This window comes from Phasianus colchicus, chromosome 7, assembly GCF_987193195.1.
Source record: "Phasianus colchicus chromosome 7, bPhaCol1.hap1.1, whole genome shotgun sequence".
Lineage (NCBI taxonomy): Eukaryota > Metazoa > Chordata > Aves > Galliformes > Phasianidae > Phasianus > Phasianus colchicus.
In genome coordinates, this window is record NC_143442.1 from 36,835,689 (window position 1) to 36,857,041 (window position 21,353).

The 21,353-nt window shown below is 39.1% G+C and overlaps 1 protein-coding gene and 1 pseudogene across 8 annotated transcripts in view; one reads left to right on the forward strand and one right to left on the reverse strand.

Moving 5' to 3' along the window:
* Positions 1-21,353, forward strand: part of ADARB1 (adenosine deaminase RNA specific B1) — a 72,555-nt gene that overhangs the window by 22,193 nt on the left and 29,009 nt on the right. For 3 of the 8 annotated variants that reach the window (XR_016468506.1, XR_016468507.1, XM_090144588.1), the window contains exons 2-5: positions 2,617-2,653; positions 7,961-8,036; positions 13,046-13,986; positions 19,580-19,672. Coding sequence is in view for 6 of the 8 variants with exons in the window: in XM_090144588.1 (XP_090000714.1) it covers positions 8,009-8,036; positions 13,046-13,986; positions 19,580-19,672 (1,062 nt within the window). In the remaining 2 variants the exon portion in view is untranslated. Of the gene's footprint in view, positions 1-17; positions 989-2,616; positions 2,654-7,960; positions 8,037-11,513; positions 13,987-19,579; positions 19,673-21,353 lie in introns of those variants that run through there. The other 5 variants (XM_090144592.1, XM_090144593.1, XM_090144589.1 and 2 more) reach the window with 4 other exon arrangements.
* Positions 5,368-7,947, reverse strand: LOC149917342 (uncharacterized; annotated as a pseudogene).

Genomic DNA, 21,353 nt, shown 5'->3' on the forward strand with positions numbered 1-21,353 from the left:
GTGGAACGTGAGAGGTTTGCTTTTATAACCAAAGAGTGTTTTCCTGTCTTTCCTATTCAGAGTGTTCACAGCTTTGAGATGGTAGAAGTCTTATTTTTCCTTCCAACTCTCTTTACATCTTACATTCCTACAGCGAAAAATCTTTGCCTCACCAAGCCCAGCTCTTGCAGCGGAGATGGATTTGTACAAGGCTTCGGGATTAGTGCTGGAGGCTGAACTTCACATGCTTATTTGTGCTGCTGGCTTTGGTGTGGGAGCCATAACATCTCAAAACAGAGCCATCCCTTGTGAGAGAATGCACCCAGAGCCTGAACTGGTGTCTGAACATGTGGCTTTTCTAGGAGAATATTAAAGGAAAGCTGAGAGAGCTGAGGCTCTTCATTCTGAAGAGTAGGCTCCAGGGGGACCTTATAGCAGCTTCCCAGTACCTGAAGGGGGCCTAAAGGAAAGCTGGGGGGGGACTTTTTATAAGGGCAGGTAGTGACGGGATGAGGGGAAACGGTTTTAAACTGGAAGAGGGGAGATTTAGACTAGATATTGGGAAGAAATTATTTACTGTGAGGATGGTGAGACGCTGGAACAGGTTGCCCAGCAAGACTGTGGAGCCCTCCTCCCTGGAAGCATTCAAGACCAAGCTGGTAGGGGATTTGAGCAACCTGGAATAGAGGAAGATGTCCCTGCCTGTAGCAATTGAAACTAGATGATCTTAAGGGTCCTTCCAACCTAAACCATTCTAAGATTCTATGAAATGTAGATGCAGTATTCAAAGAATGTTGTTTTACAATTTGGTGTGCTCATTGCTATAGACCTTGACTTTTTTTTTTTTTTTTTTTTTTTTTTAAAGCAAAACAGAATAGACATTTTCTTCAGCATCCAGCTTGCCCAATCCTGTGTACTGGTGTGGTCTGCAATAGCAGAGCAGGCGACAGAGCCCACCCCAGCTATCCTTTCCTAGACTTGGGCTGTTGCCTTTAGCCACAGAGCTATGGTAAACTTTGGAATTATTTTGCATTTGTTGGGCTCTTAAATAATATAAGTACTGTGTAATTGCTCTGTATGTGTCATGCCTTTGCGATTATTCTTACATTGTAAAATTGTCTTCAGCTGTCAATATATACACAGATTTTTTGCACTTAGTTGTAAACCCATTTGAAGTCCAGTTCTCATGAATTATGCTTGTTTAGCTTATTTGAAACTCATATATCACTCAGCTGGGGTGATATATCATATAAGGAATATGATTTGTGGAACAACTCCAGTTCATGTTAATGTGAAAACTGGAAAATTACTAACAGTTTTATCTAGAGATGAATAATAAGTTTATTTAAATAAATGCTTATGTAATAAGATTTGACAGAATCTTTTAAAAATACATATTTCAGTGGATGATGCCAGAAAAAATACAGCAATTTCATGTTGCTTATAGCTCATATTCTTAGCGTTACTAGTGAAGGAGTTTTTGTAGGTATGGGGCTAGTAATTTGAGGGAATATGAAAGGGGATATAAAGGCAGCATTGACAGTATGTTGATTTATAGTTCAGTGTGATTGAATATAGCCTATTGCAGTGTGGAAAATGCACACTGCATTCAGCTTTTGAATGTTTGTTAGTACTTCATGGTATGACCAAAATGTTATTGCTTTGTTTTTCTAGGTAATCGTTATTACTGCCATGCAGCATTGGGAAATTGAAATGCTGCACTATTTAAGCTGTATCACTTGGATCTAGTTTGCTTACTGAAAGATGTTGCAGTGTGCCAGCACCCTCTTGTGGGCTGTGGAATAGTGTGGAATTTCGACTTGCAATGTGGAAATAGCAGAATCTCTTACAGCAGTGGCTGTGTATTGTCCCCTGCCCTAAATAACTGCTGGACTGCACACGTGTTTACACAAAACATTGCCACTTGACTGAAACTCTGTATTGCTTTGAAAATGACTGTTGTAGAAGTGTGCATCTTCACACTGATAAATTCACATGAATGCTTTTTTTGTACCTAGGAGTTCATCTGTAATAGCAAAATCATTCTGCTCCTGATTAAGCAAGAATGCGATTTAAAGTGCATGTGTGTGGAAATAAAATAGATTTTTTGCATTCTGTTACCCTGTATGTTTCTTTCCCAAAGTCTGCCTTTTGTTTCCCTTCCCAGTGCTGGTAGCTGAGGGATTTTCCAGTCTTGCAGGGGCTTCTGGAGAATGCAAGATAGTGTCTATATTATCAAGAGACTGATATTTTTCAAAAAGGATGTGTAATGCGAAATGTTGTTTATATGGGTTAGAATCAGCCACTGTAAATAAAATTTAATATTGAAATTAGAATGTAAAATAAAATCACAGCTTCTTGTACCCCTGGGGTGCTTTCCTTGGCCCAAATGCTGAGCAACTTGAGTCTTATTTTTTTTTTTTTTCCCCTGACCAGGAATATCCAGAATGGTGTTCCTTCTGCTCTCTTTGCTGGTGTTATAAGGGGATTTGCTCTGAGTCTGTTGTACTGCTTGTGCAGTTTGCTTATGTGCAGATTTTTACTGTTTATTCTCACAAATCAGAAATTTGTCCCTTTTAAGGTCAGGAGTTGCCATCTGTGAAAGATAAAATTGCTGTATGTTCTTTTTTTTTGCAGGTTGCAGACTCAGCATGTGTCCCTAATAGTTAAAAAGGTAAGCAGACCATACTTATAAATATATAGCATGGTGCTTTGTATTTTAATTGATGCATGCGTATCACGATAGGGAGGAGATATTTTATCTTAATGTATTGACATAGTTGTTCAATACTGAAAAAGTTGGCGCACTAAACGATTTCAAGAATAACCAATAAAAACACTTTGAAAATATAGAAAATAAAGAAATACACAAATATATCAAGTTGATGCTCATCTTACATAAACGTTCTTACCCATTTAACCAAAAATTTGTACTCAGTCTATATTAATAAAATAAATATGTAAAGATAACATAGAATAATAGAACTATTAAGGTTTGAAAAAGACAACTGAGATCATCTAGTCCAATCATCAACCCAGCACCCATGCCCACTAAACTGTGTCTCTCAAATAAAGTACAAAAGAAAAGAGTGAACTGCATAACTGAGAACCGGTGTGTTTTTTGTTCAGCACTGCTGCTATTTTATCTTCATTCTTGCTTTTTTAAAACCCACACATCTCCAGGGAAGACATTCTCTCTGCTTTTTGCCACGCCAGGCACATTTTTGTTGATGCAGGATCACAAGTAATAACAAATGCAGTCAGCTCGATGCTTAGCATCATGCAATGCAATGCACCGCAATGCAAAAAAAAAAATTAAAAAAAAAAAAATTGCTTAATTGCTGCAAAATCCATTTATCCTATGTCTGAACACCCAACAGCTGTGAAGCCCTGGTTCCTGTGCCTGGCCAAGAGATGATGTAGTACTGTATGTGGCTCTAGAAAAATCATAGACTCACGGAGGTTGGAAGGGAGCTCTGGGGATCACCAAGTCGAACCCCCTGCTGAAGCAGGTTCCCTAAAGTAGGTTGTATGTAAGACTTGAGATTTTTTTTTTGAGTGTTTGAGCTTAATCACTGAGCGTAATGGGGAAGGAGGAAATTAGTTCAGTTTCTAAGTCTCTTTCCTGAAGCCAACTATTGCCCTATCTGACTGACTTCTTTAATAGTTTCAGTGTATTTGGGACTTTCTAAACCTGCTTTAAAAGCATTTCAGATTTATTTTCCAATTAACTATTGGGTTAATTCAGCAGCTGCAACTATAATCTTTTAAATTATGACAAAATTATGAATGCTACTTAATCAGAAGTCTAGATTGCTCAGTTCTATTCTCTGAATGACTATAACTTTTTCAGAGGAAACACGTCTTCAGTATGTTTCTGACAATCATGGATATTTAAGGAATCCTTCAGAAATAATGTATGTTAAAAATTAAAAAATTAGCCCTTGTAGAAGGCTCTTAAGAAGGATGGTGGATGGTAGCTAAAACAAAACTTCTTAATAAATATATGTTCAGAAATAGTTTACTGTAAAACAATTCTGCATCATAAGCTTTATCTTATTTTGAGCTGGGCTACAGGCTTTCTTAGTCAAGGGAACATTAAATGTAAAACCAGTTATTTGCATAGAGTAACAGTAGAGGGTGCTGTTAGAGCAGATTTGATCACCAGAGGTGCAAGCTCTGAGGTATATCAGAGCTGCTTGGAATGTCCAATGTGCAGGCAGCAGCATTGTGTTGGATGAGTTTGCTGTACAGAGCAAATGTTCAGACTATCATTAGCCTACAGCAAATTCTGTTACTGCTAGTTTATATTTATTCTCGCTGCAGTACTGAACTGAAAGAAAGTAGCAGTATCTAAAGGGGAGCTACAGAAATGAAGGGGGCAGACTTTTCAGTAGGGTCTGTGGTGATGGAACAAGGGAAAATGGCTTCAAGCTCAGGGAGGCTAGACTGAGGTTAGATATAAGGAAAAAATCTTCTACAGTGAGGATGGTGAGGCACTGGAACAGGTTGCTCAGTGTTGTGGTTGATGCCCCATCCCTGGAGACTTCCAAGGCAAGGCTAGATCAGGCCCTGGGCACCCTGATCTAGCTGTGGTGTCCCTGTGCATTGCAGGGGAGTTGGACTGGATGGTCCTCCCTCAGAGGTCCCTTTCAACTCTAAGGATCCTATGATTCTTCTATGATGCTAAAACAGAGCAAGGCAATGCGCCTAACCATTACTACAGAAGGTTAGCAGTAGTGATTAAGAAAGATTCATTACCCTAATACTTTACTATCATCCAGCTCCACAGTTGCTGGGCAGCCCTGGCCACAGCAAAGTTTTGGAGAGCCTTTCTTGGCAACTGGGAGGTCCTACACAGTGTGTATAGTCATAGGTGAGGTTTCCAACTGTGCTGCAAGCAGGTCCAGTTTTTGTATTGTTGAATAAATGAGTTTACATGACAGGCAGAAATGTCCAGTTTAATTCTCCCTTTTTTGGATTCCACCTCAAGTCTGGCCAGGGTTCAAGGAGGAACCAAGGAAGTTTGTGTACTTGTTGGCCTTGACACTGTGCTTCTAAGCAAGGAAAGGTTAATACACTTTCATAGTGCTTTATCTAAGCTACTTATCTCTTGCTGGTGAGATATTTTGTCCAAGATGCATACTTTGCTAATGGTCAAACGTATTTTGCTAATGATTGAATACTGATAATATATAATACTGATAATATATAACATAATTCTCACATAAGTATTCAGGCCTTAGTAATTCAAAAGGATACGAATGCCTTGACTGCCTGATACCTCTAAGCATTTTATTTTCTGGGAGTATTTTATTTTACTGTTTTGTACACACCAAAATAAATTATTCTAGAAAGATTCTTTACTCAGAAGGAAACTGTATCATTCAACAACATTCCCAGTCCTTGCTCTAATGATTAGCTTACTTATGTATTCATTATACTCCTATGCTTAAAAAGCATCACCTTCTTTGGTTTCAATTAATAGTTAAAGAAGTTACCCTCCTTAATATCTTTATTGATGATCTGAATGAGGGAATTGAGTGCACCCTCAGTAAGGCTGCAGATGACACCAGGCTGGGAGGAAGTATTGATCTGCCTGAGGGCAGATTAATTTGTTTCCAAGCTGAATTTAAGACTGCGTGCAACATGCTTGCAACAGTTTGGAGATGATAGAATTTAATTCTTATTCCAAAATAGCTGGTTCATGAGTCGATTTGTCATTAAATATGCACAGCCATGATAAAACAAAGCACCTAGGCTTTCACAGTCATTTTAAACATTATTTTCTTTTGCCTGAAAAAAAAAAAAAGAAAAAAAAAAAGGACTTTGTTGAATATCACCTCAGTTTAAGGAGGAATAGCAGCTCTAGATTTAACCAAAATAAACCAAACAAATGTATATCAGTATGGTGCTGGGTAAACAAGTGCATTGTCAGTGTCTTGACTGCTTGAATTACCTGTGTGTTAACCTGCAGAATGGATTTGACATTAATTTTATGTTGAGACACATTGCTGGCTCCCCATGGGAAGAGCATTGCCTCATTTAATTCATGAAAATTGTCATCCTTAAAAAAAAACAACAAAAAAACCTCAACAACAATAAACAAAACCCACCACCACTAGCTGGTAGTGAGATAAAATATTCTATATGCTCTTTCAGATTAAAAAAAAATGCTGTAGTTTGTGAGAAACAATCAGAGTCAAAAATGTCAGGTTAGGCAAAGATCTTAGTGATAGCAGCAAAGTTTATCATTATTGCAATCATGGACGCACGCTCCCTATCAGCAAGGGAGAAATTACCCACTGCTCAGCGAAATTCATTCTGGTACCCTAAAGCCAACGCTCTCCTGGCACTCACTCACTGGCTGAGCGTCTCAGCTCACAATCTCCCCGACTCTGTTGCTATGATACATTTCCATGTAAGGTCCATTACCAACCTGTTGTTTTTTGGTATGTTTTGTATTTTCCCATGGAGATAGGAGGGCAATATTTCCAAGAGCGAGCATGTCCCGTGCTGGGCTCTCTCTCCACCCTGCATATTTGCCTTATCTTATGCCTGACTCAGTTCTACTCCAGTCAGAATGCCCCAAAGCTTTAACTTTTTACTCTGTTCAGAAATTTTCTTAGTGGAAGAAAAACAGCTATTTCACGAGGGTTATAAGTTCAGTAAAGGCCTTTAGTATATACAGAAAAGAAAATACTGGGAGCTTCTACTGCAAAAATACAACCTACCTCTCACATTTCCCCTTCTTTTTCTTTTTACCCTCTTTTGTTTTTGCACAAACTACTGAACACTTCAATATAGGAGAGCTATCTTTCTAGCCTAGCTTGCTAATTGACTGCAATAATGTATTAGAACTAATCATCTTGCTATTTTCCAAACTCTAATATGTAAGAGTACTAGTAAGAGTAAGCAGATCACGCATAAAATCAAAATAACCACAGCAGGATGCAATATCTTAATGCATAGCCCCGTTGCAGCGGGTGACCATTCAAAAAGAACATCCCACCATTGTTGTTTTCCATCTCTCTTTGCCCATTCCATTATTCAATGCATTTCCTTCACATCGTGGTCTACTGTGATCAGAGTTCTTTGTCCATTCTCTTTGGATTGCTTCTGTAACTGTTTCAGGTCACCACGTTGTAACAACTTCTTCACCATTGTAATATTCATTCCAATATGAACTGGTAGTAAACCTTGCGTAATCAGATTGTAATAGCTGATATGAGGTGACAGGTACAGTAGGTGTAAAATCACACTCTGTTATTTTGGTGAAGTTGCAAATACAAGGATTAGCACGAGTTCTAGTATCTACGGTATCAATATTAAACACAATAAAATTGCAATGCGTCCTCATACAAACACAGCCTTCTCCCATATAGATCAATACAGTTTTAGGTTTTTCGTTAGGATGGATTTCAAAATGACATACATTCTGTTCTGTATTCTGTCAAGACAGATATCCTGGCCCCTGATGGTATTGCTTCCACAAATAAATCCTTGTTGAGTTCTTACTGTACGGGCGCTGACATCAACCGTCTGCCAGTTCTCAGCTTCAAGATAGGCCCATTCTCAGTGTTCAGTAGGGTAAAGAACAGGCTCATCGTGATTTATACCTAAGGCATTTATGGGATATATAGTGTACACTGTTCTTTGGGCTGTGGTCATCACTAATGCCGTGACAGAATCTTGTATCAGGTCATAGGTGAAATTAGCCAAATTCCACCAAGACTGGAACCACACAATCACATACTGGAAAAACATAATCTACCTCTCACAAGTTCATCATTCAGAAAACAAATTCTTGCAAACTTTGTTGAAATTGCAGTTCTGCAACATATATCTCAGCTTACGGAAGTAGCCTTGGACAGCCCACATCAAAAGTAGTGCCCAGACCTCTGCTTTTCAAGGAGATCTAATGCTTTACCTTGTATGTTGGTTATATTAAAGCTTAAATATCCCACTTCCTGTTTTTCAGACAGAAGCAGTCTCTGCCAGCCAAAAAAACCATCAGAAGTATTTCACGATGGATGTAGATGATGAAGAAAACATGAGTAAGATGTGTTTGTTTACTCTACTGAATTATGCAGTCGTTTCAAAGGTGTCTTTTTCTCATAAGTCACAGAGATGACTGAAGGAACTTTGAAGCATGAATTAAAATGATTTTTGTATGTTTTTAAATATAGGATATAAGCATAATTAAGAGCTTTTGAGCAAAAAGTGTTTTTGAAGTATACATGATTATGTGCTAGTCCAGTTATAACTTATGTCTACAAAATATTTTCCTGTTTTGATAAATAGTTTGGTATACTGCATTGACACTATTTATGAGTACTGTGCATCCCAGTCTGAGTGGTGTGTAAGACCCATCCTGAGTTGCAAGTGTACTGTGTCTCAGCTGCTTTTCTGCAAATTCCTTTACCTCACAGAAGGGCTGGCAATAGGGTATAAGGTTGCCCAAAGTAGACTGGGTTAGCTTGACAGCAGATTTGTGCAGAACTCTCAGGATGAGAGCCTTCCGTGCAATTCTAGCAGGCAGATCATTGTGAGACTTGATGGAAATAAAGATCATTATGACAGGAAAAAGCCAGACAATTAGAAAGTTGAAGGCCAAGACAGTACCATGCATCAAGTGAGCATTTTTAACAGAAGACATTTCATGTAGCCAGTAGTATACAACATTTTGATGTTGGTTATTGTGATAATGAGTTCCTTGAGCTTTTTCATTTGAATAATCTGGTGTTGTGTGAGGTTTGATTGTCTGCCAATGGTGCATGTTGTGCAGTGAAAGATACCTCAGCATCCTGCCGTCAGGACATTTGTACTGAGGTCCAGAAGGCTAGTATTAGAAAAAATGTCTTATTTTTTAATCATGGGTAGCTTTTCTGTTTAATAAAACAGGATGCTGTTGTCAATGTTGTATCTATATTGATGCTGTTTCAAAGACCTGAATACACAACAGCTATGATCAACTTGAAAAGGCTGTCTAAAGTATTCAGTACTTGAGAACTTAAAGACTGAAAAATGTATAGACTTGAATATAGATACACATATAGAATCATAGAATATCTCAAGTTGGAATGGATCCATAAAGATAGTTGAATCCAACTCATTGTTCCACGTTGGACCACCCAAAAATCAGACTGTATGTCTGAGAACTGTCCATATGCTTCTTGAATTTCAGCATGCATGTACATATATAAAGTATAGCACTAGTTTCTTTTATAAATCTTGGGTTTTGTGTTTGTTAGATGTACCAAGACTGTATATGTAATCTTGTTGTCAACTGCAAAAAATTGGAAAAAAAAAAAAAAAGAAAAACATCTGTTACTGGATGGAGAGGTTTTCTTTTTTAATAGTTGAGATTGTAATCTTCTTTCCCATCAGCCCTCTCCTAAGTACTGTACTTGCTTGACAATGTTTTAACTTTTACAGTTCTAGTTCTCCTGCTTTGTTTTAGCTGTGATACTGGCAGCACACCGAATCAGACACAAGAAATGAGCTGAGCTGTGTTTTAGACAGCATGTGGAGTGATGGTCAGTGCCTTTGTACTCTGCTATAGAGCAGCAAAATTTTGTTTTGAGTACTGCTGCTCCTAGCTTGAGCTGTGATGGGATCCTGAGCCAGACAGAGATTTCAGGGTTTCTCATTCCCTTCAAAGTGTGTGGGAGACATCTCAGAGTCTGATGGTCTCTAAAACAAACTGTTAACAGAACAAAACACTGCAAAATACAGCAAAAAGGTAAATCTACAGTGTGTCCTGCTCCTTAACACCCAATGGATGTCTGCTCAAAAAGTGGTGGATGGGGTTGACAAGGTTGAAACACCTGATATGCTCCTGATTATGCATATATATATTATTATTATTAGAACCATAACATATAGAAATCAACAAATTAAAAATGACATAGTAAGTGAGATTAGCGGATGGGGATTCAAAGCAAGCAGTGGGATATGTTTTCATTCAGTGTATAATGAAACTCAGAAGTGATACCAAGAGTATGTATGGTCTTGAAAAGCAATTAGAAAAAATGGGGGAAAAAAGACATCTGCAGCTCCCCATCATGCCCCCTCAGGACACTTCAAGAGCTGTAGCACCCTAAAGGCTTGGAAATTTCTCTGAGGATGTGCCATGAGGGTCTTGGTTCTGGTTTTACCCTTCTTTTGGGGTCTGCTATTGGCCCTGCAGGCAATCAGTTGGCTGCTATATGAGGTAGTAAGCCCATTTGAAGTCCTTCACCAGGATAAGGCTTTGCTATAGAGACCTGGTGGAGTGAGAGCCCTTTCTGAACAGCAGGGAGGAGCTGGAATGAAGGAAGTTCAGAATGTCTGAATACGGGAAAGATTATGAAAGATGACTTCTCTGACTTTAGCAGGTGGTCTTAGCTAATACTACTTTTTGACTAACCTGTCAGTTCTTTTTCAGCCCAGAGGTAATTAGGGGAACTCACAGCTGCTGAGCAGGACAGACTAAAGGAAAGTTCTGAAAGGAAATCTTCACCCTTATCCTGGAAAACAGATGTTCTTTCTTCCAGTTCAATATTTAATGGGCTGAAACAAACCAGAGCCCTCTGGTTTACAGAGAAAGACTTTTTCTTTCCACCATGTGCAGGGTTTTGATTTGTATCATCTTAATGATGTGAAAATTTGCCTATTTCCATAGTGTCTGGGGCTTGACACTGGTTGCTTGCTCCCTACTTGCTCTCTCTCCTAGTTTCTTCCACCCTACAGATTCTCTAAAGTTAATATGCCTAGTAACTTGCAGGCAAGAAGTAGTTTTCTTCCCTTCTTTTTCTTTTCTAAACCAAGGTAAGCATACGAGTTTCTTTCCTGCTCCCTGCAAGTCCTCCCTCTTTAACAGGACATGATTTCCAGTACTTGTGTAATGAAATTGACTAAATAGGTCCTCCAGCTGTTGAACTTGGAAATAAAACTTCTCTTCTTGAGTTTGCAGTCTGTTCAGCTCATATTTTCCTTATGTGGCTTCCACAGACACTGGTTATAAAGAGGAAAATGCAAACGGAAGCTGTTTTTTGGCTTTAACTGAAGAAATCTGTTTAGCTGAAACATTACGTTCTGCAGGAAATTTATGTTGCTTCTAGTAAGAACAATGTTTGAAAAGCACTGTTTTAGATAATTTTACATAACTTTTGAAGGTTACAACTTCAGGTGAAAAATCAATGTAAGAAAGTTTTTAAAAATTTGTTCTTTTTTCTTTAAATTCTTTCACTGTAGTAAGGTAAGGAGTGATAAGCATGAACACTGTATTGACTGTTGTGTCTCCACACAACATGTTCTGCAGGGAGTATCATTTGTGGCTGAATGTTACAAGAGATTATTAAATTTAGCAGATTTCTAGCTATGAAATACTCCCGAATGTTTCATGTTTCTGTACAGTATTTGACTGGAATTCAGTGTTAAATACAGTGCAATTCCTTGTTACGCTACTGAAATTTAACAAAAGATGTTCTACTTTAGGGTTTGGTTTTTTTTTTTTGATCTTTATTTTTTCTTTTTTTTTTCTCTTCGAGCACCGAAAGGAGTAACCTATCGAGCTTTTGCTGGAGGATGTTATAAATGAAAATTTAGTAACTATTCCATCAGCTTTGTAAACTGGGCGAAGTGATGTGTGCAGGGTAGTGAATACTTAAGAAAGCATGATCGAAATTTGTTGAGAAGAGATCTTCCATCTTCATTTGCTCTAATTTCAATAAACATTAATTAATTAATTAATTAATTAATATTAATTAATATCAATGTGAATTTAATATAGTACTAGATATTCTGAAGTCTTGAAACAGAAGAGTTAGAAACACTTGACCAAATAAATTTGCCTTTTCATTCATGAATGTTGCTATAAAGCACAAATAAGTCATTTCATTCTTTTTTTTAATCAGAGTAAAAATGGGATCTTTCCAGTTATAGCAAGTATAATTCTTGAAATATATATCCAACGTTATCATTGCCCCAATTTTCTACTTAGAAAATAAATCATTGAATTAATCATTAATTAATAACTGCAATACCACATTTTTTTCATCCCCATTAAAATATCATCATTGTGATTATGTAGATTTTGTCACACATTTTGTGTTCTCCGTAGTCTGAAGAGACAATCCTCATTATTTGTTTTAAAATTTGAAAGAGAAGTTTTTTACTTTGCAAGAAATTTAAAGACTGCATATATATGGCAAATAAAATGTTTCTCAATCAAAGACTATGTGAAAACATATGTATTGTAGTTTTCTGGTGCAGTCTAAGTTAGACGCAGGATTTTTTTACAGCAGTGTTCAGTGTATGCTGCTAAAGGGTCAGAGTTGCTGTGAGCTGTGAGCTTTGCTCTATGCTACCCTCTGTTGAATGAGCCTATTGCTGAAGCTGCTGTGTATTGGGCAGGCAGTCATCCCGGGGCAGATGAAGCTTGTGAGCAAATTGAGTTGAGGTGAAATGAAGACTGGGAAGAGCATAAAAAAGAATTGAATTTGGAGAATATGGTATAGCTACAGAGAAGCAAAGCATACAGTTTTCAGTCAAGGTGCCTAACTAACAAAGAACTGCTCGGTTTTTCATGACTCAGATTTTATTTATGTTATTTCTTGAATTGAGCAAATAAAATCATGTGAGACAGAAATGCAATGTGAATAAAATAAGAATAAAGTATAATTAAATATAAATCTCCTAGTATTGGTCTGAAGTATCCATTTTTACTTAACTGTTGATAGTTTATCCTACAAATAATACAGTGTTTTTCTGTTTTAAAGCATTTTTCACTTCAAGCATAATTTATGAGTAAAAATTTTGTTTCAGCATCAGTTTGTTGAAAAAAAAAAAGCTTCGGTGTTTTATTGTCATATGAAAGTATCAAGAGCAAGTTTGAAAGTCTTAAATGTGTTAATTGCTGAGTTATTAAGAGGCATTGCTCTCCATTAACACTGCAAAAGCTTTTATCTGTGAGCACACATCACTTAACCAATTACAAAGAGAGATAAAGGAATCTATAAATTTTGCATTTACAAGATCCTGCAACAAAGGCATTGTAAGTTACTCTTTCTGGGCACCGCAGGTTCAAGCAGCACTGATGTTAAAGAAAACCGCAACATGGACAACGTTCCCCCCAAGGATGGCAGTGCACAAGGCACCGGGGAGGGGGCTCAGCTCTCCAATGGTGGCAGCAGCAGCAGCAGCAGCAGCAGAAAGCGGCCTTTGGAGGAAGGCAACAATGGCCACTCCAAATTTCGCCCTAAGAAGAGGAAGAAAACACCAGGTCCCGTTTTGCCAAAGAATGCCTTGATGCAACTTAACGAGATCAAACCTGGTTTACAGTATAAGCTGCTGTCCCAGACAGGGCCAGTTCATGCCCCAATGTTTGTGATGGCTGTTGAGGTTAACGGACAGGTGTTTGAGGGCTCCGGCCCCACAAAGAAGAAAGCCAAGCTCCACGCTGCTGAGAAGGCTCTGCGGTCATTTGTCCAGTTCCCAAATGCATCAGAAGCACACCTGGCCATGGGGAGGACTCTCTCTGTCAACACAGACTTCACCTCTGACCAGGCAGACTTTCCTGACACGCTTTTCAATGGATTTGAAACACCGGTTCCTTCTGATGCTTCCTTTTACCTGGGGTCCAATGGGGATGGCTCCTTTGGCTCCAGCAGGGAGTATGGTCTGTCATCGGCTGCTGTGGCAAGTAGCCTTAATCAGTTGCCTCTCCCTGCATCGTTGCCATACCCGACCGCGAGTGGGAAGAATCCTGTGATGATCTTGAACGAGCTGCGGCCAGGCCTGAAGTATGAGTTTCTCTCAGAGAGCGGGGAGAGCCATGCCAAAAATTTCGTCATGGCTGTCGCTGTGGATGGGCAAACATTTGAAGGATCGGGAAGGAATAAAAAGCTTGCGAAAGCTCGGGCTGCTCAGTCAGCCCTAGCATCCTTGTTTAACATGCAGCTGGACCAGACTCCATCTCGACAGCCCATTCCTAGTGAGGGGCTCCAGTTACATTTGCCACAGGTGAGAAACCCTTTAATGTTTGTCAGCATGTTGAGATAATTCCAAAAATAGCCAAGATGAATTGTTTTGAATCAGCTTCAGCATTTCTACTTATTCTGCTTGTATGGATGTGAGTGTGTATGTGTGTATGTTTGTGTGGGCATACACGTATTTGTAAATATGCACACTACATTAGTTGATTGATCCATTTGTGGCTTCTGACAATTGTGTGCAACATTCCTATTCTTTTGGATGGAGATAAGGTTTTGTTGCTAATGCTTTCAGCCTTTCTCATCATGTAATAGGGCACAAAGCACAGCTTGGCATCAGTTTACATTGCTGTTTGCACTGAGCAAAGATTGAGCCATGGTTTACTTGCTTCAGGCAGCTGGTGGAGTTTGAGTCAGGATTAATGCTTCAGGTGGTATTGCTTTCTGACACAATCATTTTTACCAGAGCAGAAAATAATTATCTTCTGCAAAGAGAAATTGTTGATGTTAGCAGAGCTGAATCATAGAAGTCAAGAACAGGTCAGATGAGGCTGATGAAGCCGTCATTCATTTCCAGGGTCAGAATAAAAGGCAGACTGGCAACACTTGTATCTGTAACCTGTGGTTAAATAACTGTCATCTTAAAAATTGTGCTCTAATAAAATTAGTTAATAACTATATGCAAATTACTTAGGCAAATATATCTGGATGAGAAATAGTTTAAATCAAATAAATAATGAAGTAGGGAAGGTAACAAACATACCAGACAGAGACCAAAAAATGTAAAGAAGTTGGAATGGCATAATTCGTACATTCTTAATGAAGAAAAATTCTCACTTGTTTGCTTTTGTTTCACTCCTGTATAAGGGCAATAATAAATGTTTTAACACCCTCTTTCTACTACACTGATATGGTCTTTTTAAGGACATTATATGCCTGCCTAAATTCATATACTTTCCTGTGAATTCCTTGCAATTTTCTGTTTGTTTTAAAGATAGTTTCAAGGCCTTGACCTTTGCTATCTTTAAAATATCATTTTAAATTTCATTTAAAATATTGTATTAGTTTGATTCAACATTATTCAATAATGTCAAGTTAAAGAATATAAATAGATGTGAGTATTTTAAGTGTGTTGTTTCCTGTAGTTGCATGGACAATTTGCATTTTAAGAAACTCCTAAATGCTGTCTCTCTTTTTTTTTAATAATCTTGTACAGTATTGCATTATTGATGAATGTTTCCTCCTTTCTGAAATCTGAGGTTATGCTGTTTCAGGTAGTTGTGATTTCTTTATAAAACAGAGCTTTTGTAGGTGGATTTGGCATCAGACACCAAAAATTTTCACTGCCACGAATCATTAAAATGGTTAAAATTTGATCTGCAATAGGAAAGAGAACAGAATAAGAAGTGATACGTATCAGAATTGTTCAGGGCAACTTCTGGTAAGTCCAAAGTGAGGATAAATCATTATATTCTCTCTCAGCTGACTTTTTCATTGTTCCAAGGGCTTAAAGGTGTTTTTCTGTCTGGCAGATTAATGTATAACAAATTAGTAAGGGACTTTAATGGAAGTTGGGACAATGCTAGGTACTTCTGATTTTCTTGCTCTGTGAGATTTTGTCCTGCATTCTCAGTCCTGTGAACCACTGTTTGTTGCCTCAGAGTGCCGTGCCACAGGTGGGCTGTTGCTGTAGGTAGGTTGTGCAGGATATTCAGAAATTTTGTTGTGATCATTTGCCCTGATGGGGCATTAAAGGCCAGCACTATGGGTTCAAATAACAAGGAAAACAACACATGCAAACACTTTACAACCCCCAGCTGTCATAAACTGACCTTGATACCCATATTGTGTACACCACATCATAACTTAGGGCCAGCTTACATTTTACCTGTCTTATTGCACCCCCAAGAAGGCTGCTCCAGTATGAAACAGAGATCTGTAGTGTCTGTAGGAGTAATTTGGATTATGCAGGCTGCTAGTGCTCTCTGTCATATAGGCCCCATTCAAAGCCAGTTACTGATTTTGAGTTTTTTGGTCAGTTTATAATTAGGACATTGTTGACTTCCTACATGTCACTGTGTTTTATTATCTTTTATTTATAATTAACTGTGAAGTTATTGGAATTGCATCATGGTCTGTTACAAGTGGTCTGGTACATTATAGAGAATAATCGAGGATTTAAGCTTTTGTGATTTTTTAGGGGCTGGTGTTAGATCGTAGAATCATAGAATCATAGAATGGCCTGGGTTGCAAAGGCCCACAATGCTCATCCAGTTCCAACCCCCTGCTGTGTGCAGGTCACCAACCAGCAGACCAGGCTGCCCAGAGCCACATCCAGCCTGGCCCTGAATGCCTGCAGGGATGGGGCATCCACAGCCTCCTTGGGCAACCTGTTCCAGTGCCTCACCACCCTCTGGGTGAAAAACTTCCTCCTAATATCTAATCTAAATCTCCCCTGTCTCAGTTTAAAACCATTCCCCCTTATCCTATCACTATCCACCCTTATAAACAGCCGTTCCCCCTCCTGTTTATATGCTCCCTTCAAATATTGGAATCCCACAATGAGATCCTACTTCACTTATGGCGTTTGTTGTTTGTTTTTTTAACAGTGATTGCTCTCCTTATTTTTTAGACTGTGGGTAGTGAGTATGCATAAGGATGTTAAATTTGGATATTGTCTTGAAGTGTATGAAGTCATAAACATTGGAGAGTACAGGAGCAATGTAAATGAGGGTGGGATTTGTAATAATTCATAGACCAAATAAAATGCTGATAATGGTGATTGTGTGGGAAAATTTGCATGTCAGTAGTTATACACCTTCTGGTAGCTCTCTGGAGGAAAGCAAAAGTGAAAATACACATGTAAGCTATCAAAGGTTAGAGAAGGTCATTATATTAGACATCAGCTTGTAAAATAGATATGGGTATCACTTTCTGGTCAGCACAGATTAATCAATGTCCTGTGATTTATAACATTTACAGCCAGTCTGTGCAAAGCAATCTTGTTTACAGTTTCATCTTTTGTGAGTGTGGTGAAAGACTGTTGGCTGCAATAAGGAAGATGTCTTTGTTCAAAAAATGACTTAAACCCGGCAAGAATTTTGTCATGTACCATGGAGCAGATGAAGGTAACCTGCTGAAAATCTGGCCTTGGGCTTTTATTACCTTTTCAGCTATTGTGTTAAAGTGGGAGAAATTGCCAGTCCTGCATGGTAGGGTTTTACCTCTCCAAAACAAAGAAAATATTTTTGTGGCCAGCTAGATCTTGTAAACTGTTAGCCATCTCACTTCACCTCCCACTCTATTCGAGCAAGATATCCTGTATTGTGCCATAAGTCACAGCAAGCACTAAAGGGCCATAAAATGTGTGCTTCAGGATTTATTCTTTTCTGCGAATGACAGCTGTATATTTCAACATATTCAGGTTAATACCATTAGAACATTTAAGAGTCTGGTTTGGCATGAAATCAGACATGTTGGACCTGTGGCCCAGCACAGCTTACAGTGTGGCCTGCCTCACACTATAAGCAGCTTTAATAGGTGGCAGCTTTTCACTGTCAAGTGACACAACCTGGCCCCAGGTGTGCATTCAGCAACAACCAGACACTGGTGTGCAATTAACATTGTCTTAGCTGAAACCAGGACACAGGGAGAGCACAGTGCCAGCAGTGCCAACTGAAGTTATGGCAAATGATTGTATGCATTTTGATATATTGGCTAAACACAGTCAGTGCTTCTGTGAACAGAGAAAAATATGAGCGTTGATTTTTGCTTTGACATGGGAATTTGAAAATTGGTTTCAGGATTGCAAAAAAATAATTTATGTTTGCAACTTCATTTTCTGTCAGTATAAATACATTATGTGAAAATTTTCAGATGGAATCTATAGAGATGCAATCGTATATTCAACTAAAAAAAATTGTATGTCTCTCTAACAGACTTCCATAAGATCTCTCTTAAGAGAGAAAATATCTCTCACTTCACAGTCACACCTTATTCATGTATTGCTTTTTGGCAGTACATACATTTGTGAATAATTGACAAGGATGAAGCACAGAATGAGTAATATTTCATTAGAAATCTTTGATGGACCCCTTGATACCTCACTAAGAATTGCAGCCACTGCCACTGAACCAGACTTGTGTTAGTTTCATAAAAACAGTCAAACATCCCACTTGTTTTGTTTGTTTGTTTGTTTTGTTGCTTTCTTTTTAAAAAAGTTTCCATAAAAATATTAAGAATTAAAATGTTTTGTTACTTATGTATTAAATATATTGTATGAGGGCCGCTTTGAAAGTAATGCCTCCTGTTTTATTATGTTTGCTTATGATCATAGGATCCTTAGAGTTGAAAGGGACCTCTGAGGGCCATCCAGTCCAACTCCCCTGCAATGCACAGGGACACCACAGCTAGATCAGGGTGCCCAGGGCCTGATCTAGCCTTGCCTTGGAAGTCTCCAGGGATGGGGCATCAACCACAACACTGAGCAACCTGTTCCAGTGCCTCACCACCCTCAGCATAAGAGATTTTCTCTTTATATCTACCCATCCTGAGCTTGAAGCCATTTTCCCTTGTTCTATCTTCTTCTGAAGAGTCTGTCCCTTTCTTTCCTGTAGCTCCCCTTTTGATACTGACAGGCCACTTAACTTAACTGGTCACTTTGCAGCCTTCTCTTCTCCAGGTTGAACAGTCCCAGCTCTCTCTGCCTGTCCTCATAAGAGAACTGGTCCATTCCATGGATCAGTTTTGTGGCCCTTCTCTGGACACACTCCACCAGGTCTGTGTCTCTCCTTTACTGAGGAATCCCTGTCTGGGCGCAGTAACCCAGGTGAGGTCTCACCAGCACAGAGCAGAGGGGCAGGATCACCTCTCATCCTGCTGGTTGCACAGCTTTTGATGCAGTCCACCACTTGTCACCACCCCTTCCAGACATTAAGCCATTGACCACCACTTTCTTGGCACGGTCTTGCAACCAGTCCTTCATGCATCGAATAGTACACCCATCAGATCTCTATCTTTCCAACTTGGAGAGAAGGATGATGTGGGGTACTATGTCAAAAGCCTTACTGAAGTCAAGATAGATGATATCAGTGGCTCTTACCAGCATCATAGAAAGCCACTAGGTTGGTCAAGCAGGATTTGCCCTTGGTGAAGCCATGCTGGTTCTTCAGTATCAACTTGGTGCCTTCCATGTGCCTTAGCATGGCTTTCAGGAGGATCAGTTCTATAATCTTCCCTGGTACAGAGATGAGACTGACAGGTTGGAAGTTCCCAGGCTCATTCTTCTTACCCGTTTAAAATTTGGGTGTGATGTTGCCCTTTTTCCAGTCACCACAGATTTTATCTGATTGCCACATCTTTTCAAATATCATTGAGAGTGGCTTTGTGGCTACATCAGCCAATTCCCCCACAACTCTGGGATGAATCACATTGGGACCCATAGATTTGTGGATGTTTGGGTTCCTCAGGTGGTTACAAACCTGATCTTCAGTGACAGTGGGAGGGATGTTGCTTCCCCAGTTCCCTGCTACCAAACCAATTGTTTAAGGGCTGTGTGGCAAGCAGTTATCAGAGTTTTCTGAGGCAAAAAAGTTAAGTACCTCAGCCTTGTTTGTTGTTACCAGGTATCAGAGTCAGATGGTGGCAGTATGACAGTGGAGGTCCAAGCTGTGAGAAGCACTCGCAAGCCAATAGCTGAGGCCCAGGCAGGAGTCTCGGTAAACAGCATTTTATTTTGCAATTGCAATGGTGGGTGTTCTGCAAGCAGAAGTGCCTGCTGTAATGAAACAATGCTCTTACATCTCCTACTTCCCGATACTGCATCCCTCCCCTACTTCCAGGGTCACATTCTCCCCTGTTTGCATATCATGTGCGCATCCTCTATGCAGGAATTTGACAAAAGTCCATCTTTCTTTGTCTCGCCAAGTAAGCAAAATCCACAAGTTAGTTGCCTCTCCAGTTTATCCTGCCACATATCTGCCAGATAAGTTTGTTTCTTCTTGTGCAGTTCTGGATACAGATGTATGTCTTAAAGATGTTACCTTTGGTTGCCCCCACCTCCTTTCCAGCAATCTTCCCAAGGAAGGAGAGTTAAAATGCCAGCCAGATTCTTCTGTTAGCTTTAAAAATGACATTCTTTCACAGACTTTTATCTCTCAAGAATACACGTTCTCCACAGACAAACACTTACCTGGTATCATGGATTCCAAAATATGTCCCTTTTGTATCACATTCTATTGCTTGTGCAAAAACAATATGTTGTCTCCCAGAATCTCCCCTTACTTTTGTTTACACAACTACTGCTTTTTGCAATTTCTATTAAGGCATGGTCCCGCAGGTGACTTCCAGCCTTCACAGTTCTCTTCTGTGCAGAGGTTGCCCTGATCACCATTTTCTACTTCTTCCCATAACATCAACATCTTTGTTGATGTGGTGGCCTTACGGACATCTGCTTAGGGTGGTTTTGATTAGCCACTGGACCAGTCCTCTAACATGGGGGATAGTTTAGTAGCCAACTGCCGTTAAAACCCCTGGTACCACAATTAAAGATATGTCTGGACTTACAACTACTACTACTCCTTTCCATTTACCAAAGGAAGACTCTAACCATCAAGTAAGTGAATTGTCTATTCCTGAATTCTCTGTCAGTTCATTGGCCAGAGTAGTTTGTCCTTGCAGTGCCCTAATTATGGTGCCATTTGGAGCAGTATTGTTGGGAATAAAAGTGCAACGCTGACCGCCTAGCATCACACAACCTCCTCCCTTTTCAGCCAACTAATGTGTCCAATGCTATCCTATTTTTTTATGCCATCCTACTAGTGGCATCTAATTGTTCTGCAATCTCTTTTATAGCATCTCTAGTATAATTTATGAACCTCTGCAGATTGTAGTAAATATAATTGATGCAATCTACATTCTTATTAATAGTTATCTACCAAAACAGTCTCTGATGTCTGAGAGAAGATACACAGGAAGGCAACCCAAATATAGTTTTGGAGGAAAACACCTCTAGTTTCAAACTGGGGAACAGTTTGGTAATTCAAAAAGCATCTCATAAGGTGAGACTCCCAAATCTTTTTGTGGAGTAGTCCTGATTCATTTTCATTTTTGACTGCAAGACATCATCTTTAGCCTTCTCAGAGCTAAAGAGCTATCAGAGCTATCTGAGACAGTTTCCCCATTGTACTAGAGTTTACTTTTTGGTGCCCTTTTACATGCCCTATAGCAATTTCCTCAGGTAATAACAAGTTTTCCAAAACCTGTCTAATCAATGCTTCATGGGAAAGTTCCTTCCTTCTATTGTATTGATTAAATCTAAACAATTAGGTTCCACGTTCACTGTATCTTCAGTTCCGTTCAAAAAGAAGGAGGCAGGATTCAGAATAGTCAGTGACTATA